Genomic DNA, 25317 nt, shown 5'->3' on the forward strand with positions numbered 1-25317 from the left:
AGACTCACCGCTGCTGGACATCAGCACCTACACCCCACCCCTTGTTGGACAGGACAATTTAGCTACCGAGGTAGCGTCGTGACGTCGTCGCCTCTAACCTTGCACCACTTTGAGTTGGCCACGACTCACACACCCACCACCTTGAAGCATAGCGTCGTCTGTCTGATCCTAGCAGCAACTCGCGTCAACGAAGAAAAAGAGAGAGAAAGCGGAAGCACAGCATCCACGGTGAAACATGCCCATCTCAATCGACGCCTTCACTCCGAGGCGGTCCCGTTTGACACGTCAGAAACCATTCTGTCACTCGATCACACCGGCCGGCTACCTCGGACCCCGCGAATAGACGTCGTCGCTGAATGTCTACCCGGATTCGCCGCCTCATCCTTTTCTGTATAGCTCCCCTTACCCACTCACCCACTCACTACTCATTGACCCGAAATCACAAAGGGGGCGCATTGCATTCCGAAACCCCTGGGAAGATGAGAAGCATTGGCGGGCAGGTGGGGGAGGGGGGCGAGGGGGCAGCAGGGCCGGCGCAGGACCCCCCCCCCGTCATGTTATTTTGGTGGCTGAATCCATCTCGCGTCGCATCTGGCGCGGGCCGTCTACGGTACCCACGCGGCCAAAATAAGATTCAACCGCGACCTCTGCTTCAGTGCCCACGGCATCGTCGGATGCATCAGGCTTAGCCCTTCTTTGTCCCTTGATCGCGGGCAGCGGACCGCCGGCGTATGCCTGTCTCTGGCTTCAGACGGGCGAATACAGAACCAACTTCGATGTTCTTGGCTCATCTCCTCCACTGTGATTGTGTGCGCATATGCCTTGACCGGTTTATCTGACTACATTTTCCCGTCATTGACTCTCGTCCGACAGAAAACTCCGTCAAGCGCCTGTCGCACTCGGCCGAAACATCTCGTGAGGTGGGAGGCCCTCACCGTACTGCTGACGCTGCTGCTGCTCCTCCTCCTCCGCCGCACCTAGGACACTTCACGGCTGGCTACCACAGCCTCTTCTCTTTTACGCCTCTCGTCGAAGTTGCAGTGAATGCTTTGTCACAATGCGGGGCAGGGGTAGATAGTGGCTTGTCAGTCTACATATGCCCGAACAAATCATAGACCGTAGTCCCGCGTCGTCACCACCTTTATACTACTGCTAGCTCCGCCTCTTCGAGCACCGGAACCTTGAGCATTGTAATACTCACACCCATGCGTCGACGTATTCCTCGCCTTTACCATCTGCCGTCCTCAGCAGCCCTGCGCCCGGAATTTTCCCGACCTGTGTGAACCCCAACCGTTGCCAGATGGACAGAGACGCCACATTGTTCTCATAGACTGTGAGGGGCAACGTAAAGATAGAAGGTAAGGTGAACACCCTGCTTGCCCCACGTAACCGCAATTGCTTTGACCGTGGCGGATGCGTCCTCCTTTGACCGGCCTCACCTAGGTTGAAGACGGATCCCTGGTACCCTAGCTCGGGCTGTAGGAAAGGGTAGGTAATGACGAGACCGTATCAGTCAAAAGCCTCCACGAAAGGTTCCACTCGTTTGCCCGTTCTCCTTACCGCGAAGTGAAGGAAGCTTCTACCGGCCAAACCTCCGAGACCAAGCCCCCGATTAGACGGAGGGACAACGAAACCAGCATTGCACAGGTGCGAGGATCTGCCAGGGTAATTTGGTTTGATGTAGTAGAAGAGTGCCAATGACTCCTTCCATTGCGACGGAGACGGCAGTAGTGTTTGAAGAGTGTTGGGATCACTCAGCGCCTGGCCGGTCGACGGCAATTGGTCGGCGCTCAGACTCGATGGAAGGGAGGCCGCTGAGAGGAAGACGCCCACGATGAGCTCTGTGGAGGGATAACGTGGCGCAGAATGGCAGCATGAGATAAGAAGTTTGGGCAAAGCTAGAGACCTGTCTTCGCAGAAGCCCTTCAGTCTCACCGCAAGAGCAGAAGTATGTTGAAAACTCTTCCAAGCTCATTGGCCCCCTTTGCGGGTATGTGACACCTTTCTCCAGCTCTCTAGAGGGACGATTGTAACAAGATGAGGTCAGATGCTCCTCTCCAAGTCCGCTGACTCTCCCTTACATTTTCTCCTCACTTGTTGAAGACGTCGGCCATGAGCTGCCTCGCCTCGGTCGGTAGGCTCACTTTGCCCTCCTGGCCACCGCCGAAGGGCACACACAGCACAGCGGCGCGTTCGTCATTCTGATCTCTCCTCACACGCTCAGGAAGAGGAAAGAGCCGAGGAACAAGCGTCTTGCTATTGGCAGGAGCTGCGACCGTACCGTAGGCAGACATTGTGCAAGAGGAGGAGAGGAAGGGGGACTCGAGAGCTCACTGGTAGCGATTTAGCGAGCTAGACGGAAGGAGTGACTCGCAGCTCCCCGCAAGGCCGTCGGGCCTCTTCCGTCCGGCTTCGGGGCAGCGCCGAGCAAAGCCGTAGCGAGAAGTCCGACTGTGTTTCTCTCACAGGCGCGTCCCCTGCTGCCGCCTGCTGCCCGTCACGGACGAGAGCAAGCGAGACAGCCGAACAGCATGACCGCCCTTGGCACGACTGTGTCTCATGCTGCTGTCACCTCTTTCTACGATGTGGAAACAGCCGAAAGGCTAATAAGCATTCGAGGTCAACGCGCAAGGTCGGACGATTACGCTTCGAACGGCACGCGAGACTAAAATAAGCGAGGTGCGGAGAAATGTGGCGTGCGGGGGAAATAACACAAAACACCTCGAAGCAGCATGGACGATCCCACGACCTGTTCAGAGGAGGTCGAACGGTATTCTTGCCGGGAGAAGTCTGAGAGGTGGTTCAGAGACGTTGGTGCGACCACTAGAAACGTCGTAGGACATCCTACGCCAAGCAAGATTCAGCAGTGAGCTCGCGAGCAGCTTGGGTAGCCATTCCGCAAGAATTTTCTTTGCTGCCTTTTGGGCAAAGTCTGAACCACAGCAAACGCGGGAGCTTCATTCACCCCGCAGCGGAAGTGGGTCTCTGATAGTGCTGGACCCCAGGCAAGCACTCAACCGAGGTCGGGGAAGGGACGCTCGACCCTTACGATTTTGTGTGGAATGCTGGGCGGGGCGCGGGTTGCTCGAAGCATAGTGTTGTGGTGCGGAGTAGAGACTGGCTCGACCAATCAGTCCGCTTCACGCTTGCGCTTCCTCGCCCCCGATCTGGCTCGTCCCCATCCTCGCTCGGTCACGCTTATATCCTCACACCCTTTCCCTCCATTCATCCCCTCTCCATCCTTGCCCTCGTCCTCGTCCCTCACTCGCCCGTCTCTTGTATGGAATCTCACACCGCTAATACCTCAATTCTGTCTCTATTCGCTCGTCTCTAACCCTCTTTTCAAAGTCCAACTCGTGACGTACTCTCATTTTCAACCCACTGTCTTTACACACAAGTCAATCGAAGCACGACTGCCATGAAGTTCTCTTCCTCCCTCCTATCTCTCTTCGCTCTAGTCTCCTTGGTTATCGCCTCGCCCAATCCCGCCGGATTCGTCGTCAAGGATAGCCTGAACGCGCCTCAGGATTGGGCACGCCGATCCGTAGCTCCTTCTGACGAGCATGTCGTCCTTCATCTCGGCCTCGCAAAGCGTGATCAGGCCGGTCTGGAAGCACGCTTGCTCGAGATCTCTGACCCCGACCACAAAGACTACGGCGAGTGGCTCACTGCAGATGAAGTCGACGCCTTCACCGCGCCTTCTGCAGAGACGAGGACTATTGTCTCTCGCTGGCTTGAGGAGCATGGCTTGATGGACTCCCACATCGAAAAGCGCAGTGTCTCTGAAAACTCCATTTCGGTCACCGTCCCGATTCACAAGGCTCGAGCGATGCTTGGAGATGCTGAGTTCCACGTGTACGAGCATCGCGACACGGGAGAGGAGAGGATCACGACCGAGTCTTACTCACTCCCGCGCGACGTCGCCCCTCACATCGAGACCATCTTTGGCCTTGCCAACTTTGCCAGAGGGTCTGCTTTCCGCTCGCCCATTCGAGTTCTGACTCAGGAAGAGCAGGGAGACGACTCTACCCCAGGTGTAGTCAAGGCTTCTTCCGCGTCGGGTGCACCCGCTTCCTGCAACTTCAATTACGTGACTGCCCACTGTCTCCGTTACCTGTACGGTACTGAGGACTACAAGCCTTATGGCAAAGGCCAGCACATCGGAATCAGTGGCTTCGGCAAGGAGTATGCCAACTTCGATGATCTGCAATTGTACCTCAAGAACCAGCGCAAAGCCAGGGAGGGGTACAAGTTCAGTGTGACCACAATCAATGGCGGTCACAACACTCAGAGCAAGCCGGGAGCCGAAGCCAATCTCGACACCCAGGTCGTCGCCGGTCTTGCTGCTCCCATCAGGAGTACCTACTACTCTACTGGCGGCTCACCTCCCTTCAAAGCCGACAAAGGGACGCCAACCAACACGAATGAGCCTTACGCTGAGCAGCTGGACTATCTGCTCGGTCTGACCCACCCTCCGGCTGTCCTGTCCACCAGCTATGGTGACGATGAGCAGACGGTACCATATGCGTATGCCAAGCGTGTGTGCGCAGACTTTGCCAGTCTGACGGCTCGCGGTGTGTCGATCCTCTTTGCCTCGGGCGACTCGGGTGTCGGTGCTGCAAGCTCCTGCCAAACCAATGACGGCCTCAACACCACTACCTTCCTGCCCGTGTTCCCTTCCACTTGCCCTTGGGTAACGAGTGTGGGTGCCACAATGGACTTTGCCCCCGAGGTCGTGGCAGAGGCAAAGGAGTCGTACATCACCAGCGGCGCTGGCTTCTCCAACTACTTTGCCAGGCCCAGTTACCAAAAGACGGCGGTCCAGGGATACCTCAAGACTCTCGGTACTGAGAATGCTGGTCTGTACAATACCACTGGCCGTGCTTACCCTGACGTTGCCGCACAGGGCTCCCGCTACAAGATCTACGTCGGCGGCAAGTACTATGCTGTTTCTGGCACTTCTGCATCCACGCCGACGATGGCGTCGATCATTGCCCTGCTGAACGACGCCCGTCTCAAGGCGGGCAAGTCGACGTTGGGCTTCTTGAACCCTTGGATCTATTCTCTCAACGGCAAGGGTTTCACTGACGTCACCAGTGGCAACTCGTATGGATGCTCTACGGACGGTTTCCCCGCCACGGAAGGATGGGATCCCGCTACAGGCTTTGGAACGCCCAAGTTCAAGACGCTGCTGTCACAAGCTCTCAAGAAGTAGGTGAGAGCCCACATCGGCCGGCCCTCCCCTACCTCGCATCGCCTCACCTCACTTCATGATACTCTACGAAGACCGAAACGACCGCAAGAACGCAATGCGACTCGCCCGAAATACCCGCCCGGATCTCGCAAGCAGATGGACTCTATCTGAATCAGCAACCGCATCGCAACACCCACTACTTTACTATCACGTTTCCTTTCCCTTCGGCTTCTCTTTTTGGTCCATTGTATACCCGTTTGCATTCGTACTGTCGTGCCGAGCGAGCCTCGAGCCGAGGCAACTTTGTCTTTCTCTTGTCTCCTTTTATTTTGAACAGTCTGCAGCATTGTACCTGCCTGTCGATGTCCTTTACTTATCCTCGTGGTCAATCGCATCTATGCAAGTCCCTTCCTGTCTGTCCGCAACTGTGCAAATAATGCATCTAGTGGCCGGCTTCAGGACCGGAGGAATGATGGTGGAAGTTGTGAAAGGGAGTGTGTATTGCGAGTGCCCTCTTGCTCTTCCAGTTTCTGGATCCCGCGTCCTTGCATCACTCGTCCAGTCTTTCCTACCACCCTACTCTTCCATCTTCAATCACCAAGATTTTCGTACGTGCTGCTCGGCTCAGAAGAAGGACCCTCCACCACCAGCGCCAGCCTGTGCACCTCCGGCTTGCTGACCAATTGCCTGCATCTTCTCTCCCACTTTGGCATTGACGGCGAAGAATTTAGATACACATCTGTGATGAGGAGTGAGAGGGGGAGAAGGGGGGAAAGAGAGCGCAAAAGGTGGGTTACATCAAGTTGAAGTCCTGCAAGAGAGAAACAGAGGGAGGGGAGAGGCTGACTCACCTGTCCACACAAACGCTTTCGCCCTTGTTGAGGTCTGGCTCTAGGTACCTTGTGCTGATGCACTTTGCGTGGCAGGAGGAGACGAGGCGGTTGAATACATCGGTGATCATGTCCAGCTGTCGAGCGGTGGGGCGTGGTAAGATGATCAGATGGCATGAGTCTACGAGATTTGCAGCTAGAAAAGGGGTGATATGAATGCTACTTGACAGTAGAAGACGTCTGACTCACCTCTGCTGTTGCGGCTTCTATTTGAGGGGAAGTGGCTGAACCTCCGCCCATGGACATCTGTGAACCTCCGCTGGAGCTTCCGCCGCCGAATCCAAAGACCATTGTGAATATATGAGTGTGTGTGTGTGTGTGAGAGTATAAGTGGAATAAAGAAACCTTGGTACGAGACTCTGTGTATGGGCCGTAGCTTGTTCTGTGTTCTTATAGTGTAACGAGTCGTGTGAGAGTGAGTGAATGTGAGTGTGAATCTGCGTCTGCGATGCGTACGACGTCGGCTGAGTGGAGAGTGGAAAAGCAGAGGCGGCCGTTGCGCAGGGCGGAAAGGGGAGGCCAGAGGCGGAGCGTCTGTGCGGGCGCAACTCGCAGTCCAACACCTCGCCCAGTTCCACCCCTGTCTTTGCTCCTCGTCACTGTACCATACCGTACCATTGCCTGCCAGCCAGCCTGCGAGGATGGCCAGCAGCGGTAGACTGGCCGCCAGCTCATCCTCTGCATCTTCACGGTCCACACTCGCTGTGCCAACCTCACGCTCGGACGCAGCGCCCATCCGCCGACACTCCCTCTTCGGCACAGAAGATCGAGTCGTACTCGACATTGGCTCGCGATGGTCAAAGGTGGGATTCAGCGGTGAGGCACAGCCTAGAAGGATATTCAAGACGGTTGAAGCAGCTCGTAGGCCAGGGATAGATTTCGCGCCAGACTGCTACCCGCAAGGCTCGACTCTCACAGGCGATGAAGTCGATGATGCTGCTACTGCTGATGCCGCTCTCCAGCGACAGGACCTCCTCTGGGATCTCGACATCTCCCGCGGCACCAGCACCAGCAGTGTCCAATCGCGCCGCCTTCTACTCAAGGCCAGACTCACAGTACTCCTCCGAAAAGTGTACAGCGAATATCTGCTCACAGACCCTGCGGCGCGCAAGGTCATCCTGGTAGAAAACCCTCACATGCCCACCTTGATTCGCGAGACTATATACGAGGTCCTCTTCCTCAACCTTCGCGTTCAGATGGTTGCACCCATGAGTACAGCGCTCCTTTCCGTCTTTGCCACGGGCTGTCTGACCGGACTGGTAGTGGACGTGGGGGCATTGGAGACGAGGATAGTGCCGGTATGTCATGGACGGCCGTTGCTCACACACTTTGCTTCGACGACGAGGGGTGGACGAGGCTTGGAGAGGAGACTGAGAGCACTGCTACTGCGCTATGGGCGACACGTCCTTCCCGTCAGCTCGGATGGCAGTGAGACAAGCATTGCATCTCGCACGAGGAAGATCAGACCTGCCTTGCTCACGCAGGAGATGTTGCAAGAAATCCTCGTCAAATGCTGCTTCGTAGGGGAGCCTCTCTCGTATATAGCTATCGCAGACAGGTCAGTCGATACATCACCGACCCGCACTCGGAACAGGCAGCAGCCGCAGGAGGGCCGACTGCCTGATTGGCAGCTTCCTCATACTGGCGATTATGATACGATCTCCCAGTCCACCTCTGCGTTAAGAGAGTACGATGAAGCAAACGATGCCAAGACGTTGAAAAGGTTGCGCACTACTTATATACGGCAGACCAGCGCCGGTCACATGCTCGTCCCGCTCAAGCCTCCTAAACAAGCATGGGGTATCCTACCAACAAGGGCCGTCACCGTTCTCGGCGCTACGTCGTCGTCTCCTGCCAATGCGAGCGAAGATGCAACATGGCCTCGCGAAGCCAGAGGCGATCTCATAATTCCAGGATGGCTGCGCGAGCACCTCCTGGACTTCTTCTGGGAGCAGAGCTCAGAAAAGGGCGGGAGCGACGAGGAAGACGAGAGTATCGCATCTCTGCTGCTGCACACGATTGTGGGCTTGCCCATCGATCTACGTAGGGAGATGATCGGGAGCATCTTGGTCAGCGGAGGATATGCCTCCTTTCCCGGTTTCCCGCACCGTGTCCGCCTGGAATTGGAAAGCTTGCTTGATGCAATTGACATTCCGGGCCTAGGCGGTCAGCACGAGGAACAACCTACGACGCCCGGCGTGAAGATCTCGACATCGCTCTCGATCACGCGCACCGCAACTCGACAGCCCCACTCCAGTACTAGCCGCTGTACGCTTCCTTGGAGGGATCAAGTTACCTTTTCGACGCTCAAACCACTTCGGGGCCACATTGCAGTACTCAACGATCATCTCCCTTCGGGCTCCATTGCCACGCCCCGTACCGCCACAGGCTCTGCTCACCCAACGTCTCCCAGCGGTCCCTCTGCTGGCTCGGGCACGGGTACGGGTACGAGAGGAGGTACAGCTCCCCTGCTCCCACCCCTCATCTACCCATGGTTCGGAGCCTCCCTCGCTGGATCGCTCAAGCTCGCATCGGTCGAGGCTGTTACGCGCGAGGAGTGGGAGACGGAGCAGAGGAGGAAGAGGAGGAGAGAGGCAAAAGGGGAGAGGGAGAGGGACAGGGCCAAAGGTCCGAGGAGTTCGCAGGAAGGAAAGGGAAAGATACCGATCCCAGTGCCGGTGTCGGTAGTTGAGCCAGCAGTTGCAGCAGCAGGAAGTACTCTCGCCCCTCCTTCCCGTCCAGGTTTCGGAGCCACTGGCGGGGTCAGCTCCAGCAGCTCCAGCTCCAGTAGCAGCATCGGAGAAGGTGCCGGAGCTGGAGCTGCAGGTGCATCAAGCAAGAGTCGCGGTCGAGGTTCCTTTATGGGTGTAGTTAGTGGTCTGGAGACGGGGGCTTATGGCGGGCTGAGTACGGTCAGTCGACATTTGAACGTGGTAGGAGGACCGGGGGGACTGCGATCGCCTCCGCTGGCTGGAGGAGGTGGTAGTGCGAGTGGCAGTGCGAGTGGACGGGACTCGCCCGTTGGGTGAGTGAGAGGGAGAGGTAGAAGGTACGACTTGATGCAGTGCAGGAAACTGGGACGTACACACAGGGAGAAGTGTCGTGTAGTGATGCAGAACGTACAGTCCAAGTACAAGTACAAGAGCCCCGCCACTCAAGCAAGGAAGGCGGGCAGGCAGGCAGGCAAGCGATTGAGAAATACAAGATACCCCATTCTTCTTTAACTTCCATTCAGCCGAGTCTTTGTCCCCGATCCTATTCACTCAAGTCGCTCTAGCAAAGCGAGGGATCGAGAGAAGAGGCGCGCAAGGAGAACGTCGAGCTCAAAGGAGCCTAGACGACTCGCGTCCATGTCCCCATCCCCATCTCCATTCGCATTAGCATTCGAGTCGCCGGGGCCGTAGCCGTGGCCGTGGCTGTGGTCGTGGCTGTGGTCGTGGCCATTGGTGTTGCCATTGACTTGAAGGGCGACGGAGTCTTTGTTCTGCGGGCTGAAGAGCGCTGAGCCTTCTCCTCTCCCCTGGTCCACTGCGAGATGGGGCTGGTCGTCATCCTCATCGTCGTCGAGCGGATTCCCGGTTCTTTTCCCGCCATCTCTGTCTTCATCCTCATCTTCGTCGTCCTCCTCCTCCTCCGCCTCATCATCATCATCGTCCAGCTCGATCTTACGATCAAAGAGAGCTTGGTAGTGACGATGCTCCTCTGTCTCTGGCTCTGGCTCTGGTTCCGCTGCATCGACTTCCTCGGCTTCGTCCTCCTCCTTGAATCGTTGCCCCAGCTTGGGCTGGCCACCACTTGCCGCAGAGATGGGGACGGCCACTTCCTCCATGTCCTCTTCTTCTTCTTCTTCGTCGTCGTCGTCCGACTCCTCCTTGATCTGGGTAGCAAGCTGCGTATCGCCTCTAGTCTGCTTGCGCCTTTTTGTCGCTGGAGCAGAAGCAGGTGCTGAGAGTAGGTTGACGTCCTCAACGTCGCTTCTCTCCTCCTTGACTTCTCCTGCGCTGCTTTCCCTCTGCGCTGCTTCTGCCGTAGCGTCTTGTGGCTCAACGAGCGCCGCTCGTCCCCTCTTCTTTCTCCTACTCTGCATCGGCGGTATAGAACCACCATACTCTCCCCTCCTCTCCACTCCTGGGAGCGAGCGATCCACCTCCTCTCCTGGAGCAGGTCCAGCAAGCACAACGCCCAGGACTTCAGCAACCCAGCGTCTCACTTCACCTCTCCTGTCGACGAGTAGGTTGCGTAACCGTACACGATCTGTCCCCGAGAGGGTCTTGATGCCCATTGAGCCGGAGAGGGGGAGAGAGTCGCGAATTGTTGCTCCTGGTGTAGATGAAGCTGGAGCAGGAGCGGTGGTAGAGACGCTTTCGCTGTTGCCGTTGCTGGAAGAAGCAATGGAGAGTGCAGCGGAAGATCGTGCGAGTGCGTGTGGCAGAGAGAGACGACGACCTGCTAGGAGTGAAGCCCAGAGTGCATCGACGAGGTGTAGTGCTTGCAGTATTCTTGTCAGACCAGAAGTTGAAGAGGGTCTCCGCTCCTCTTCTCCCCCTCCTCCCATTTCTCCTTGCTGAGCCCCCTTGGAGCTCTCCTCCCCCCTATCCCTCTCCTGAAGCATCTCGTACCCGACCACGCCCCCGAGCAACAACTCCGTCATGCGCATCGCATACGCCAGGACCGTCGTGCTCTGACTCGCACCGAGTGGGTCCACCCGAACCAGGAGAGGAAGTACCTCGTCCATCCAGGCATTAGCGTACTTCCCTGGCGAGTCTAGAGGAGGACCACCGCTGATGAGCGGGTCCGAGCTAGAGCTGACCGTTGGGGCCTCTGTGCCTGCTACTACTGACTCTGTACTGGATGTCTGAGCGTGGTGGAAGCGCTTTGCCCATCTTCTCTGAATGGAAAGGATTCGCAAGTCGAGATGGGAGCGTAGTCGTGTGAGCTGCACAGGGGAGAGACGGAGTGCGTCTTGTGGTTCGGTGGGAAGGGGGATGAGATGAGTCGAAGAGGATGAGGAGGAGGCAGCGGCAGATGCGGAAGTGGATTCGTAGGATGGGAGGAAGAAGCCGCCACCTGAGGGGAGAGCAGAGGAGAGGGTTGGTGCGGGAGGCATCGCCGATGTTCAGCAGTGGTGAATGCTGTACAGCGAGTAGTCGTGCGAAGAAGTGGTTAGTCACTGGTCATGGTAGTCTTGTTCTTAGCCGACGATGCTTCCCTTTCCGCATTTCTGGGCCTCCACTCGTCTCGCTGCAGACGCGGAACTTGGCGGAAATGGCAGGGCTGGTGCCTTGTCCGCATTTCACTTTATTCCATTCCTGTTTCTCCTCCTCGACATCTTTCGCCGCCCCTCCTTCCCTCCTTTCCTTTCTACCACATACGCACCAACTACTACCACCAGCATGTCCTCTTCCACCTCTCTGCCCTCTCTCGACCCGCTCCCGCTCCCCTGGTTCCTCTTCTTTGCCTTCTTCGAGCCCATCACCACTTGCGCCGGAGCATACGTAGCCATCTTCACTCCGGAGCAATTCTATCATGATCTCATCCCGCAGGCCTTTAGGGGTACTCTGACGGGTTCAGGCGGTGTCAAGGCGACATTGAAGAGCGTGACTGGGGCGAGTAGTGCGAGTTTGCTGGCGCTTGGAGAGGAAGGGAGAGTGGCTGTGAGCCAGTTGGGAAGCTGTGAGTTGTTCGCAGAGGCGCAATCAACAAGAGGAGAGGGACACGCTGAAGCTGATCAACTACCTCCCTCTGTCTCTGTTTGACCCAACTACCAGGCTATCTGCTTCTGGCCATGCTCTCGTCCTTTGTCATCCCCACTGTGCGGTCTACCCTCTGCAATCCCAAGACGGCTACGCCCCACTCGATCCGCGGGGCAGAGAAGATCATGAGGAACATGCTTATCGCGCTGGCCATTGCAGACTGTGAGTGTGCCGCGGTCTGCTTAGTTGAAGTATCTTACTCTACTTGCTAAGACAGCTGAACTCCTTTCCCCTTCTGCGCCCATAGGGATTCACATCCTCCTCACTCTGCAGCTGCTCCCACCTCAACCCAGCACGTCTATCCTGGACATCTCCACCCTCTCGAGCAAAGTCGTCTACCTTGCCTCGCATCCCTCGAGCTGGAATCCCCTGCTGGCAGGCAATGTACTGGCAACGATTGGGCTGTTTGTCGCTCGGAGTCTGTGGATGGCTGGGGTAGGGAGAAGGAGGAGTACGAAGGGAGGTGCGGGGAGCAAGGGAGGGAAGAAGCAATAGCGTGTGTAGTGTGTGTGTGATAATTGACCCACTGCAGTGGAATGTATGCCATACACCTGGATGAATGGGTCCAGTCAGTACCGGTGGCCCAGGCGTGTGTGTGTGTGTGCGGGGCTGGCTGGCGGGGGGGGAGCGCGCAGAGGGGTGTGTGAGCGTGTGCCTCCCCTCGAGGCGTGGTGCCTGGCTGAGATCAACACAGGCGGGGGGGAAGGGGCGCGTGTGTGTGTCTGGCGTGGGAGCCAGGCCAGCCGCCGCCGCCCAGGGTCACCGCCTCTTCAGTCCTGAGCGGCGGCGGACAGAGCAGACTTCGCACTCGCACTCACACCCACCCGCCCTTGCCTCTTTCCTCTACGCACTCTTCACCCCTTGTATCTGCTTCCTTCTCACTGGTAGGCAGAGTCAAGGCAGAGTCAAGTCACGAAGAAGTTGTCACATCTGCTCAGATCGCCCACCCAGAGCGGACCACAGTTGTCCCTTTCGTCAGAGGAAGACAGAAGAAGAAGAAGAAGCTCCTTCCCACCCTCTCTCTCTCCACTCCCCACCCTTCACTTCGTCCCACCACAAGTTCCTCTCACAGCCATGGACGTCGACTTGATCAAGGTGGTCAACCGACTACAGGACACATTCTCTGCCATTGGTGGAGAGACCGTCGATCTGCCACAATGCGTAGTCGTGGGAGCTCAGAGCTCGGGAAAGAGCAGTGTCTTGGAGACGTGAGTGCAGCAGAGGAGATCATACCAGCGAGGAATGCTAGGTAGCTGACGAAAGATCCTGACATCCCCTTGTGCATCTGTGCCCCTCTTCTTCTCCCCCTACCAGTATCGTCGGAAAGGATTTCCTGCCTCGAGGCTCTGGCATCGTCACTCGTCGCCCCCTCGTACTTCAACTAGTCCACACACCACCACCGCAAAAAGATGCTAAAGCGGACCCATACGCAACAGCCGACCCTTCTTCCTCTTCCTCTCCCGGCACATCACCCCCTTCTTCCTACCGCAACCACTCCTCCTCCTCTTCCTCTTTCCTGGCTCCAGGCACAGAATACGGAGAGTTCCTCCACCTCGATAAGCGCTTTACCGACTTTGGAGAGATCCGAAAGGAGATTGAGAACGAGACTTTCAGGGTGGCTGGTCAGAACAAGGGAGTCAGCAAGTTGCCCATCCATCTCAAGATCTTCAGCCCGAATGTCCTCAACTTGACCCTGGTGGATCTGCCTGGATTGACCAAGATCCCCGTGGGTGATCAGCCTTCGGACATCGAGAGGCAGATCTACGGTCTGGTATCGAGCTACATCTCCAAGCCCAACTGCATCATCATTGCCGTCAGCCCTGCCAATGTGGACCTGGCCAATTCAGACAGTCTGAAGCTGGCCCGCGCCATTGACCCGCAGGGTCGAAGGACAATTGGTGTCCTCACAAAGCTGGATCTGATGGACCAGGGTACACATGCCCTTGACATTCTCACAGGCAGAGTCTACCCTCTCAAGCTAGGATTCATTGGCGTCGTCAATCGATCACAGCAGGACATCAATGGAAACGTCTCTATGCTGTATGCTCGCCGAAAGGAGGAGGAGTTCTTCCGTGCTCATCCAGCGTATCGGAACATTGCCCACCGTTGCGGTACCAAGTATCTCGCCAAGACGCTCAACTCGGTGCTGATGAACCACATTCGAGACAAGCTGCCGGACATGAAGGCTCGATTGAACACCCTGATGGGTCAGACACAGCAGGAGCTAGCCGCCTTTGGCGATACCGCCTTCTTGGGCGATGCTCATAGGGGCACTCTTATCCTGAAGCTGATGACTCAATTTGCACGAGACTTTGTGGCTTCCATCGATGGTACCACCTTTGACATTTCGACAAAGGAGCTCTGTGGTGGTGCTCGCGTCTACTACATCTTCCATGATGTCTTTGGTCATGCCTTGGATAGCATCAATCCGACAACGAACCTTACCGTGCAGGATATCCGCACTGCCATTCGCAACTCGACGGGTCCCCGCCCAAGTCTCTTTGTGCCCGAAGCGGCCTTTGAGCTGCTGATTAAGCCTCAGATCAAGCTCCTCGAGCCACCCTCGCTGCGATGTGTGGAGCTCGTGTACGAGGAGCTCATGAAGATCTGCCACAATTGCACCTCCAAGGAGCTGGAACGCTTCCCGCGCCTGCACGCACAGCTCATCGAGGTCGTCTCGGAACTGCTGAGGGAGAGGCTGGGACCTACGAGCGAATACGTGCAGAGCTTGATCGATATCCAGGCTGCGTACATCAATACGAACCATCCTGCATTCGTGCAAGACTCTGCCAATATCGCTAGGGAGACCAGGGAAGGGAACCAGAATCAGCAGAGGCAGATGATTGACCAGAGGAAATCGTCGTTTGAGTCTGAGCAGGGTGGGGCAGCTATTGTGGATGAGGATGACGATGACAACGAGCCCTCCTCGCGCAATAGCTCGACTGTGAATGGCAGTACAGCCAACCTCAAACACTCGTCCCGAGGCAACAACAAGAGTAGCGCTAGCGGTGCTCGCGGTGGTGCAAATGGAGGCGGCAGCGACAGTAGCAGTCCTGCTTCGCGCAATCAGCAGCACAATCAGTCTCACCACCAGCACAACCTCTCTAGCTCTTCACATCTCCACGACAACAGCAATGCCCCTCCTTCTGCACGAGAGTCCTTCTTGGACTACTTCTTCGGTGGAGCATCGGGCGTGCCAGGAAGTGGTGGAGGTCCCGGTGGAGCACAAGGTGTGCCAGGAATGGGTCCCGCAGCGCCTGCTGCACATCGCCACTCTGTCCTTGGCGGGGGTGTGGGATCGTCGGACCACTTTGGCTATTCGTCATCGGGAGGAATGGGCAACTCGTCTGCTCGCATGCACCACAAACCCAACCCTATGGCTGGCCGCACAGGTCTAGAGGGAAGTAGTGCCGCCTACGACATGAAGTCCCTCGATAAGCACCTGGAAGCCACTGCTCCTTTCCTCTCTGGGGGAGGCGCAGGCGGTGGTTCCTTTGACCCGACTTCAAGCGATCAGCTAGGCCTCTCGGAACGCGAAGTCCTCGAAACTTCTCTGATTCGCTCCCTCATCGGTTCCTACTTTAGTATCGTCCGTCAATCCATTCAAGACCTAGTACCAAAGGCAGTCATGCACCTCTTGGTCAACTTTTCTAGGGAATCGGTACAGAATCGATTGGTGGCGAACTTGTACAAGGAGAGCTTGTTTGGGAGTTTGTTGGAGGAGGATGAGACGTTGAGAAGTGAGAGGGCAAGACTTGTGGAGTTGCTCAAGACGTACAAGGAGGCAATGGGATTGTTGAGTGGAATTTGAGAGAGACGGTGAAAGGGAATGAGATTTGGATTCGAATCAGAATCAGGATCAGGATCAGGAGCAGGAGCAGGAGCAGGAGCAGGATAGTCACCGCTTTGGTCTTTGTACTGCTCGAGGGATCCCTGGTCGACCCCACTATTTTTGCCCAATGTCAAGTCCACTTCCAAACCGCAATCGTATTCCCCACTACTCGACCCACTCGACCAATGAAGCCCTCGATGTGATGCGATGCGATGCGTGTTGTCTCTGATGCTTGAAGCTTGAGAGAAGGCGATGTCCATCTGCTGCATGTCTACGCCCAAGCAGTGCAGTGCAGTGCAGTGTGACGTCATTTCCCTAGACTATCAGACTAGACTTGTGTGCTGTGCAGGGTCCACCTTTCTCAATAATCCCTGACATCGTGAGATACACTTACTTTTCTTTACTTTCCGTTTTCTTCTTCCGCAACTACTCATTATACCTACTGACCTGTATACCTTGTCTTGGATAGTCTTGGATAAAGAAGATACGTCCATCCATTAGCCCAGAAGCAAAGAACAGGAGCAACCATGTCTTCCTCCGACGCAACACACCCGACGGGCACATCGACTGCCGCACCACCCCTTGCTGGTAGTACTCCTACTTCTACTTCTACTTCTACTTCTACTCAGGGACCTGATACTCATGGTGCTGGAGTACCCAGTCATGGAGCTGGAGCTAGCAGTGGTGCCGCTTCAGGTACAGGCACAGGCACAGGTGCAGGTACAGGTGTAGGTGCAGGCAGTACAGCTCCAGGCACCCACTCGGGGACAGTTCCAACGCCTGCCTCTTCCTCCAACTCCAACTCCAACACCGGCTCCGCTACCGGCACCGGCTCTACTACCGGCACCGGCACCGGCTCCGGCACGGGCACGGGCAAGCTCTCCACTTCTGAAGCGCAGGCTGAAGCCATTCCAGGGCACGCAGGTATGGATCCTGAGATTCCCAAGAGTGCTAGTGAGGCTCCTGTTTTCGGTGTTGAAGGGGGGAAGGAGGTTCCTTTTGGAGAACAGGTAAAGGGGCATGCGAAGTAAGTGTCAGAGCGAGAGCGAGAGCGAGAGTGAGGCGCAGCACTTTCCTTCTCCTGCTTGTTTGACTCACGACTTTCCCTTCCCTTATTTGTCCTTGGCGCCCGCTCTGTAGGTACTTTGCAGGCAAAATCTTTGGTAAAGATCACGAGGTCCAGCAGGGTGCTGCACGTGTAAGGGGAGAGTCGCACACACTGCCAGAGGATGTGAAGCATCCAAAGATGAAGCAGGCAGAGCAGGAGATGGGGACGCAGGGAACTCAGGGGACGCGTGGAACGCAGGGGACGCAGGGAACGCAGACGCAGGGTGGACAGAGTGGGATTTAGGAGGGGTGAATAAGGAGGAGTTAGATCGGGGAGAGGGGCACAGAGGGGAAGTAGGCAAGGTGAGGCAGGGTATCGCATAGCAGCATCAGAGTATATTAGCCGGCTGTAGTAATTCCTGCAATGATTATTAGGAGTTGATCATCGTTCAACCTTGCGTGGACAAATGGTATGGACATTTTCGTGACTACAGAGGATAGGATCAAGGGGGGGCTCAACGAGGCCCAAAGGAGGATTGATACATGGTGGAGAGCAGCATAGCAGACATACGAAGGTGGGGGAGGGAAGCGGCCGCGAAAGGAGAGAGGAAATGTCCCAAAATAAGTTAGAGCTGGTGACGGAGAGCCCCAGACGAGGATAGATAGATGTATGTACGTAGCGCACCGCAAAGCGCTCTCTTGCCATGCTTCTTCTCTTCCCACTTTGCAACCCGCGCCCCACTTCCCGTGTCTCACGAAGCCGTCTTCCTCTTGCCTGCACTCGCTAGCGCCGCCTCAAGGGCAGCCGCACGCGCCATGTTAGCCTGCTCCGCCGAGGAGCTCGCAGTGCGCTTCAGCGGCGTACGCATCGCCTTTGCGTTGGGCTGCTGCAGCAGATCACCACCCCCTTCTCCGCCTCCGCCGTCTTCGAGGTAGACGTTGCTATTCGTATAGCTCAGGCCCAGCCCTGTTTCGCCAGGGTGGGGAGAGCCGTTGCTGAAGCCATTGGAAATCATCTGCGGGGAAATTCCTCCGCTGCCGGGCGTGCCGACTGCGAGTCCCAAGCCGTGGTAGGAGCCCTGCTGGGGCAGAGGTGGTGGCTGGAATCCAAACATTGCATCAGGGTTTGGTGAGGCGTACATCACTCCATTTTGCATGTGATGGGGAGGTGCGGGCGAAGGTGGCAAGGGAGTATTCACCGCCGAGGCAAAGAGCCCCACGCCTTGCTGGAGTAAAATCTGTCCTCGCTGCCCAGGCGGAATCATAGAAGGGTGGTGCGGGCTAGGCGCAACGCCGCTGCCGGGCGTTCCGTCGCCAAAAGTGCTGGGAGAGTTGACCTCGACTGCTGACCAAGATCCACGATCTCCCACCGGCGATGAGACGAAATTCGGCGTCGTGTCAACTGCCAGCCCACTGTTTTGGCGTGAGAAAGAGCGTCGCGGCATGGACGCGATGCCTCTACCCAGGGGTGACTCTTGCGGAGCCGTCATCGGCCGACCATCCCGACTCATCATCTTTTCAGGTGTGGAGTTGAAGACGTCGCCGCCCATCCGTCCGTTCGCAGTGGCAGGAGGCATCATGATGGGCACTCCACTCTGATTCAGGACGGCCGGCACTGGGCCACCTGTATTGGGGTCCAGCAGATCGCCATCTCTGCCGCTCGAAGAGGTGTTGGAGACTCTGCGTGATCCAAGGGGTGAGACATGCTGGAATTGAGCCATCGAGAAGGCGCTGCCTCCGTCGTGGTTTGGCGATGGAGGTACCGATGACATCTGCAGGCCATTGCCCATGCCAGACGAAGGGCCTCCGCCCATTGCCGTTGCGTAGCTCGGCTCAGTGACGAAGATGGATGGCCCATCCTGCTGGTGGCCGTGTAGAGGGACCGAGCCGGGTTGTTGATGCAGGCCGTCCCATCCCCCAACGCCTGGTCCGTTGCCGCCCATGAACGGTCCCGAGCTCATCATCGGCGTCATGCTCGTCAGCATTTCGGTGCCGGGTAGATTGACATCGAAAGGCAGTTGCCCACCATTTGTCACCTTGACGTACTCTAGAACATCGATCAGCGTCTTTCGGAGCGAAAGACTAAAGTCGCGCAATTGCATATTTTGCTCCATTGTCTGATCAAGGCGCCACTGCACCTCTTCTAAGTGATGGCGAAGCTGCATCTGACCCATTGACATGTTGAATTGCAGGTCCCGAGCTTCACCTCGGCCATGGTCATTGTCAAGAGCTTTGCGACGGATCTCGTCCAGGAGGTCAGGCCGGCCTTTGATGAACTTGGGGTGGGAGAACTCCCATACTTGCATGTCGTTGGAGTTGCGTTGCCCTCGAGGCGTCTTGTTCACCTTGTAAAAGCCATACCTGTCGATGCAGCGGGGGAAGAATGTCAGCTCATTTCGACGCAGAAGGAACGCAACCTTTGACATTCTGTGTACTCACATGTTCAACTGTCTGATGAAACTCGAGAAGTTGCTATGCTTGAAATGCTTTGGCAGGACGTCCTTTGCAAAGTCATCGAAATTCGTGACAACCACGCTTGTGCCCGAAGGGTTGAACGAGATGAGATGTTGACTCTCCGGATCGGACACCATCTTCATCAGCTTGTACACGAAGCGGTTGGACTGGCGCTTCTCACCGCCTGCATCTCCATCCTTGTCAAATTCTTGTGGAGAAGGTATGCCTCGATCTGGAAGCCCAGCTTCAGACTTGAGACCTGGTGACGGAGCGCGAGAGATCGATAGGGCACCGCTTGTGGACGTGCCACTGTTTGACCTTCCTGGTACAAGGTTTGATCGACCCGCTGCATTGATCAGGCTTGCGCCATTCTGATCCCTCGAGCCTTGGCGATGCTGCAGCTGCTGATAATGACCCATCGGACTGCCACTGTGAAGCTTTGTTGGTGAGGAAGACAGTGGAGATTCATGTAGAGTGGCCGAAGCTCCTACGAACGGAGACTGTTGAGTCGGCGTCGCCTGCAATTGGTGCATATCTGACATCAGATGACTGGGGATTGTACCAGCGCTGCTACGTGCTGATCCTGGCCCAGCTGCATTGGGACCCGTTGCTTGCGCAAGACCCGCACGGGGATCGTGAGGAGGAAGGGAAATGTTGACGCCCATCTCTGCAGGCGAGAGATGGGACGATGGGGTCCCTGATTGGGAGCCTGCGTGCATGCCATTTCCCGCCATCGCAGCATTCCCCAATTTAGCGTTACCAAACGAAATCGTGGCGCCGATATCGTTCACAGTAAGGCTTCCCGAAGTTCCCGCTGCTCCCCTCCCCGCGCTAGCAAAGAACTCAGCCACTTGAGCGTCCGTTAGAGTATTGTTATAGTCTTGCTGTGGACCTGATGGCGTTCCATCAATGAAGGTCGAGGCAGCTGCAGAGGAGGAAGAGGAAGAGGAGGCGCCAGAGGGGGTACCCTGCTGCAGCTGCTGATAGTGTGGCTGCTGATTTATCATGGCTCGATGTGCTTCTGACGAGCCTTGACTGTGTTGGTAGGGGAAGTGGCCGTGCAAGGGCTCAGCTACAGTATACATCTGCAGACTGGATTACTTGTGTCTGGGAGAGGAGCAGCTTCTGAGAATGCCCCAGGCCGATGAAGGTCGGCCGAGAATGAGACGAAGAATGCTTTGCTATCGAAGTGAGGCCGAAGAATAAGGTAGACTGAGCATATAGATTGGCGGAAAAGTACGTTTGAGATCAGCGCATACAGTGCGTTGCTGGGTTGGTAATTTGCGTAGAAGTGGTCTCGACTGGCCGGAGAGGATGAACTAAGTATGGGAGAGATGCAGAGCTCCGGGTGTCGTGAGGCTGAGATCGACGAGAGGACAGGAGGCGTTGACTTGGAAATAGGGGATCCGAGGGCTGCTGTATTTTCGCAGTACGGCGACTTCGATCTGAGGCAGAGGACGAGGAGGCTTTACGGAACGAAGGTCAAAGAGCGTGAGTGTCAAGACGATGATGTGGTGTGCACTCTATGTGATGGTCAAGGCGCAGAAAGGACGTAGTGGGAGAGAAGGATCAAGGGAGTAAGAGAGTAGGAGCATACAAGGTGGCTGAGGGTCCAATGCGAGGCGGCGCCTGGGTGCGTTTGTGTGAGTGTGTGTGCTTGTGTGCTTGTGCTTGTTGCGCCGTGGGACGCGACCCGCAATCTCCGATCCGGCAAAAGTGTTGGAGTCCCGGCGGCCCCGCCCCCGAGCGCGTCAGGGTCCTCACCTCGGGAGAGGAGAGGGAGGAGGAGCAGCAGCAGCAGCCAGCTCTACTCGTAGGTCGCCACGTTCATTCTTGTTCCATGAGAGCTGAGACGAGTAGAGATTCGCAGTTCATGTCTTCGCAGAGCCATGGCCCCCTGAGCTGCCCTGGCAGAATCGTAATTGTCAGGTGCAGGTGGGGCAGTGTCGTCACAGGCCCAGGCCATACGCACCACAGCCCCGCCTCCACCGCTCAAGCCGCCCGCTTTTTTGGATGCAAGACAGGCGCGCTGGTCTCGGTGATGGACGGGAGACTCTTGCCTCCTCCACCATAACCTTGTCTGAACAGAATCGTGTTCCTTCTTTTTGTTTCTCCTTCTCTTCCTCTCTTCCTATCGACCCTTCTTTACTTTCTCTTCCTTGCCTTGCATATGATACAGTAACTATTCTCTGGCCCCTAGCTCATTCTCTTCGGCCCTTCGCAGCGGCTCCGCATCCATCCTCCGCCTCTTCTGCCTCACTTCTCTTTCATCCAAGCTCACCTCCCCCTTCGTCATGGCAGTAGACGAAATCGATGTCGTGGCCTTGTCCTTCGGTCTCTTCGTCTGCCTTTACGGCATCTTCTCCTTCTACGTAAAGGAGCGTCTCTATCTGGGCGAAGCGCCACTAGCAGTCCTCTTGGGCATCATCCTTGGCCCCTACGGTTTCGGACGGATCACGCACTGGTCTGGCGAGGGAGGAGATGAAGAAAACGCCGACAAGATTGCGCTGGGCTTCAGTAGAATTGTCATCGGTATCCAGCTAGTATTGGTCGGCATTCAGCTGCCCAAATACTACCCTATTCATGAAGCACGCAGTTTGGCCATGCTAATTCTCCCCGTCATGATCTGCTCCTGGTTGATCGTCGCCGGTTTGATCATGTTTGTAATACCCAATGTGCCCTTCCTGGTGGCTCTCGTCATTGCTGCCTCCAGCACACCTACGGACCCCGTCTTGGCCAACTCGATCTGCAAAGGCGCCTTCGCAGACCAGTACGTGCCTGCTCGCGTGCGCAACATCATTTCCGCCGAGTCTGGCATAAATGACGGTCTGGCCTACCCCTTCCTTTTCCTTGCCATCCGACTGATCAAGTCGCCCACTACGACTGAAGCTCTCACTACTTGGATCTTTCAAGATGTCCTCTATACAGTCGGTGGAGCAATCGTTGCTGGTATCGTCGTTGGTGTCGCAGCCAACCGAGCGCTGCGCTTCGCATGCCGCAACTCACTCATCGACAAGGAGTCTTTCCTTCTCTATGGACCGCTCCTTGGAGTCACAATGATTGGCATCGCAGGAGCAGCGGGATTGGATGATCTCCTCGCTGCCTTTGTCGCCGGAAACGCCTTCACATACGATGACTGGTACCGCAAAGAGACGGAAGAGGACGAGGTTCAGAATGTCCTCGACTTCCTCCTCAACTCGGCTTTCTTCGCCTTTGCCGGAGCAGCTGTTCCGTTCATCACTTTCAACATGCCCGAGATCGGCACAAGTCCCCTACGACTTTTGCTTCTGGCGTTACTTGTGCTGCTCTTCAGGCGACTTCCTCCCGTGCTGCTTCTATACAAGGGCATCCCGGCCTTCAAGGACATTGGAGAATCTGCCTTTGCAGGTTACTTTGGACCCATTGGAGCAGGTGCTATCTACTACGCCAGCGAGATCCTTCAGGAGTTCCCCAAGGACGAGATCGACACGTACGGCCCTTATGCGCAGAGGATTCGCGACCTGGTGCGACCAATCGCTTATTCGCTGATCCTGGCCAGCTTGATCGGACACACAATGGCTATCCCCTTCGTTAAGCTCGTCTTCACGTGGAAGGGCACTGGGAGCATCAAGCTTCTCGAGACGCAGCGTAGAGATGAACACGCCTCGCAGGAGGAGCGGGCAGAAGAGAGCTATGAAGAGGGCCAGGGAGATGCCCCAGAAGAGGCTGAAAATAGTCAACAAGAGGGAGGGCATAGCCATGGTGTGCCACACCCACCCGATCTGGAGTCGGGTCACCCTCCTTCTTCTGTACACGCTACCACCCGCATGAGACGTGGCGGGACAGCTCGAGGCCTCAGCAACGACGGAGGCGCATCGGTAGCCTCTGGGTCTTCTCGAAAGAAGGAAGTCGCCGATGCTTATCAGAGAGGTCTGGATGCCAGCTGGAAACAGTCGAGTGGGCATAAGCTGGGCACGCATCTTGGGTACGAGCACACAGACAGCGAGGGCGAGCGGGAACATCGCCATCGCGGACAGGATCCGGAGACGTAGAGGTAAAGTTGATATCGAGTAGTGCAAGCCTCTGAGGCCAATGGGAGCGGCGGCCACAACTGAGCAGTATGGAAGGCGTAGAGCGAAGTCGGGTCGAAGCAATATTACACAGGTAAGGGACGATGGTAGCGAGGAATCAGACGCAAGTCACATTACACGTCCGCATCCCCGCAGCTATATCTTCCATCCTCTGTCCTATGCATCAGTCAATCATGAACGTAAATACAACATGCAATGCAATTTCAAATTAACCGATCAGACCATCTTCTTCTGTCTGTCTCTGTTGGTCGCTGCCAGCCACGCGGTGCCTGTGCAGCGGTAAGAGGAGGCAGAATCGGGGCCACGCGAGGCAGGTGCGGGGAAGAGAAGGGAGGCTAGGCGTGGGCGTGGGCGTGGCGTGGCGTGGGCTGCGTGGCGCGAGGATGGCGTCTTCCGCTGTTCCGCCCGCCGCCCCCTGCAATGCGGACAAGTCCCCACACACCCGCCACGCGGCCACGCCCTCGGCACCCCGCCCGCTCACCAGAGTGCACTTCCGTCTCTTTTGGCCTGACTGTCCGTCGTCCCGTGTGGCTGAAGTGGGCTTCAGAGGTCAGTCTGCTACTCCTTCATCGTCCCCTACTTGGCCTCCCCTCACCACCTTTCTTTTCTCTGTCTCTTGATTATCGCTATCTCCCCTTCTCATCAGTCTCTTTGACCAAGCAAGACGTCTCTGCGTCTCCGTGGTCCTTTCAGAAGCGGTGCTTTTGCTCCCCTCCTCGTCCGACGCTGCCTTTGCTGCTACTCCCGTTGGGGAAGAGAGACGCGGCACCCATCCCGCCAGTAGCAGTGCCGTTGCCATTGCCCTTGACCGCCTGCCTCTTTGCCTTCGGTCAAGCCATCTAGTCCCGCTTTCGCTCTCACACCGACAAGACAAAGGACCTACAGACGACAGGGATGCTGCCTGCATCCTAGCCAAGCCCAAAGTCGTAGCTTGTGAGCAAGAGCAAAGCATCGAAGTTCGCTGTGCAAGGCGAGGCTGTGCCTGATTCCCAGGGTTCAAGGCACCGAGAGAGGTACCTACATCGTGAGTGCTAGTCTGAGTCAGCAAAAGCAAGGATGGAGCACTGCAGAGACAGGTACGCGCCCCCTTCGTTGCATGCAAACCCTGTCTGTACAAGGCGGGCACCGCGTGGGCGTTCGTGGGGATAAGGTCCCAGCCAGGGCACGGGTATACATGGCCAATTGCCGGATATAAGGGGTACGCTGCAGCAATCGCCCCAGGTCGTGCTACCAAGCCGTTGTGATTGGCGCACAAGTCCGCTGGACCGCAACCTGATTGATTGCTCTGATCCTCCTTTGCTCCTCGTAGTTGACCTTTCTTGCCATCCTTGTCTTATCCTTCCCTCTTCTCAATCATATAGATGCCTCCATCAGCATCAAAGCTATCTTCGAAGCCATCCACATCACCAACTATTGCATCTACTTCCTCTGCTTCGACTGCAAAGCAGCCACTACGCTCACCTATGACCATCGCAACAACAAGTGCCGTCTCGGAGCAGGGATCCCTCCCACCCCTCACCAAGCCCGATGGGAATTTGGCTAGCAAAGCAAGGGCGGTAGCCAAGAGGGAAACGGCAGATGATGGATCCGATGCTGATTCATCGCTTGCCTCTGCAAAGCGCAAAAGGACCAGGCCAGTGAGCGCTTGCGAGGCATGTCGATCTCACAAGGTCAGATGTATCCTGAAAGCAGACCAACCAGTCTGCGAACGCTGCGCTGCCTCGGGCAAGGAATGTCTCTTTCGCATTGATGATCTCAGACCAGACTTCAGAGCAGAACGCTTCGCCCACCTCGGTCCTCCTGGCAAGGATGCAAGGTCCATCAAGAGCAAACCAAAGGAGAGAGCTGCTCGAGGCTCGGGAACGCCAGTCTCTAGCGGGAAAGGAAGCTCAAAGAAGGAAAGAGGAGGGACGCAGCGGCATACGAGCACGTCAGCTTCAGCAGTGGAGTCCTCTGATGAGTCAGAAGAAGAAGTTGACACAAAGACAAAGAAGAAGACCAAGGATACAGCGCGACAGGACCAACGCGACGGCGATATGGCACCTCCATCGCATCTTGCCCGGCCGACCTTCCGTAA

General features: G+C 56.5%; 10 protein-coding genes across 10 annotated transcripts; 6 read left to right on the forward strand and 4 right to left on the reverse strand.

The window, feature by feature from the left end:
• Window positions 1-1197: 1197 nt before the first annotated feature.
• Window positions 1198-2294, reverse strand: BCV69DRAFT_298295 (hypothetical protein; the record flags this gene model as incomplete). Its single annotated transcript, XM_025494206.1, has 5 exons — window positions 1198-1331; window positions 1440-1476; window positions 1561-1841; window positions 1936-2015; window positions 2095-2294. 5 exons carry the CDS (start codon window positions 2292-2294, stop codon window positions 1198-1200), a joined length of 732 nt encoding a protein of 243 aa, XP_025348428.1.
• Window positions 2295-3418: 1124 nt separating this feature from the next.
• BCV69DRAFT_287071 (subtilisin-like protein) lies at window positions 3419-5215 on the forward strand (the record flags this gene model as incomplete). The annotated part of the gene is made up of 1 exon (XM_025493542.1): window positions 3419-5215. One exon carries the CDS (start codon window positions 3419-3421, stop codon window positions 5213-5215), a length of 1797 nt encoding a protein of 598 aa, XP_025348429.1.
• A 527-nt stretch (window positions 5216-5742) lies between these two features.
• On the reverse strand, window positions 5743-6500 carry BCV69DRAFT_282005 (hypothetical protein). The gene is made up of 3 exons (XM_025492187.1): window positions 6274-6500; window positions 6046-6161; window positions 5743-5933 (listed from the first exon to the last, which is right to left on the reverse strand). The coding sequence occupies exons 1-3, from the start codon at window positions 6373-6375 to the stop codon at window positions 5819-5821; spliced, it is 333 nt and encodes a 110-aa protein (XP_025348430.1). The 5' UTR covers window positions 6376-6500; the 3' UTR covers window positions 5743-5818.
• A 161-nt stretch (window positions 6501-6661) lies between these two features.
• Window positions 6662-9351, forward strand: BCV69DRAFT_282006 (actin-like ATPase domain-containing protein). Its single transcript, XM_025492188.1, has one exon. The coding sequence runs from the start codon at window positions 6726-6728 to the stop codon at window positions 9111-9113; it is 2388 nt and encodes a 795-aa protein (XP_025348431.1). The 5' UTR covers window positions 6662-6725; the 3' UTR covers window positions 9114-9351.
• On the reverse strand, window positions 9229-11251 carry BCV69DRAFT_164987 (hypothetical protein). The gene has a single exon (XM_025489464.1). The coding sequence runs from the start codon at window positions 11189-11191 to the stop codon at window positions 9344-9346; it is 1848 nt and encodes a 615-aa protein (XP_025348432.1). The 5' UTR covers window positions 11192-11251; the 3' UTR covers window positions 9229-9343.
• A 140-nt stretch (window positions 11252-11391) lies between these two features.
• Window positions 11392-12401, forward strand: BCV69DRAFT_282008 (hypothetical protein). The gene is made up of 3 exons (XM_025492189.1): window positions 11392-11757; window positions 11853-11999; window positions 12085-12401. The coding sequence occupies exons 1-3, from the start codon at window positions 11478-11480 to the stop codon at window positions 12330-12332; spliced, it is 675 nt and encodes a 224-aa protein (XP_025348433.1). The 5' UTR covers window positions 11392-11477; the 3' UTR covers window positions 12333-12401.
• A 249-nt stretch (window positions 12402-12650) lies between these two features.
• On the forward strand, window positions 12651-15750 carry BCV69DRAFT_293278 (putative DNM1-dynamin-related GTPase). The gene is made up of 2 exons (XM_025493834.1): window positions 12651-13045; window positions 13152-15750. The coding sequence occupies exons 1-2, from the start codon at window positions 12912-12914 to the stop codon at window positions 15646-15648; spliced, it is 2631 nt and encodes an 876-aa protein (XP_025348434.1). The 5' UTR covers window positions 12651-12911; the 3' UTR covers window positions 15649-15750.
• Window positions 15751-16116: 366 nt separating this feature from the next.
• BCV69DRAFT_282013 (hypothetical protein) lies at window positions 16117-16924 on the forward strand. The gene has a single exon (XM_025492190.1). It carries the CDS (start codon window positions 16197-16199, stop codon window positions 16698-16700), a length of 504 nt encoding a protein of 167 aa, XP_025348435.1. The 5' UTR covers window positions 16117-16196; the 3' UTR covers window positions 16701-16924.
• A 1897-nt stretch (window positions 16925-18821) lies between these two features.
• BCV69DRAFT_247867 (winged helix DNA-binding domain-containing protein) lies at window positions 18822-19589 on the reverse strand (the record flags this gene model as incomplete). Its single annotated transcript, XM_025490265.1, has 2 exons — window positions 18822-19077; window positions 19156-19589. Coding segments are annotated over 2 exons (690 nt in total), but the record flags the coding sequence as incomplete, so codon positions are not given.
• Window positions 19590-21264: 1675 nt separating this feature from the next.
• BCV69DRAFT_282015 (hypothetical protein) lies at window positions 21265-23462 on the forward strand. Its single transcript, XM_025492191.1, has one exon. The coding sequence runs from the start codon at window positions 21465-21467 to the stop codon at window positions 23199-23201; it is 1737 nt and encodes a 578-aa protein (XP_025348437.1). The 5' UTR covers window positions 21265-21464; the 3' UTR covers window positions 23202-23462.
• The last annotated feature ends 1855 nt before the right edge of the window (window positions 23463-25317 follow it).

Source organism: Pseudomicrostroma glucosiphilum (assembly GCF_003144135.1).
Source record: "Pseudomicrostroma glucosiphilum strain MCA 4718 unplaced genomic scaffold BCV69scaffold_5, whole genome shotgun sequence".
In the NCBI taxonomy this organism is placed as follows: Eukaryota; Fungi; Basidiomycota; class Exobasidiomycetes; order Microstromatales; family Microstromataceae; genus Microstroma; species Microstroma glucosiphilum.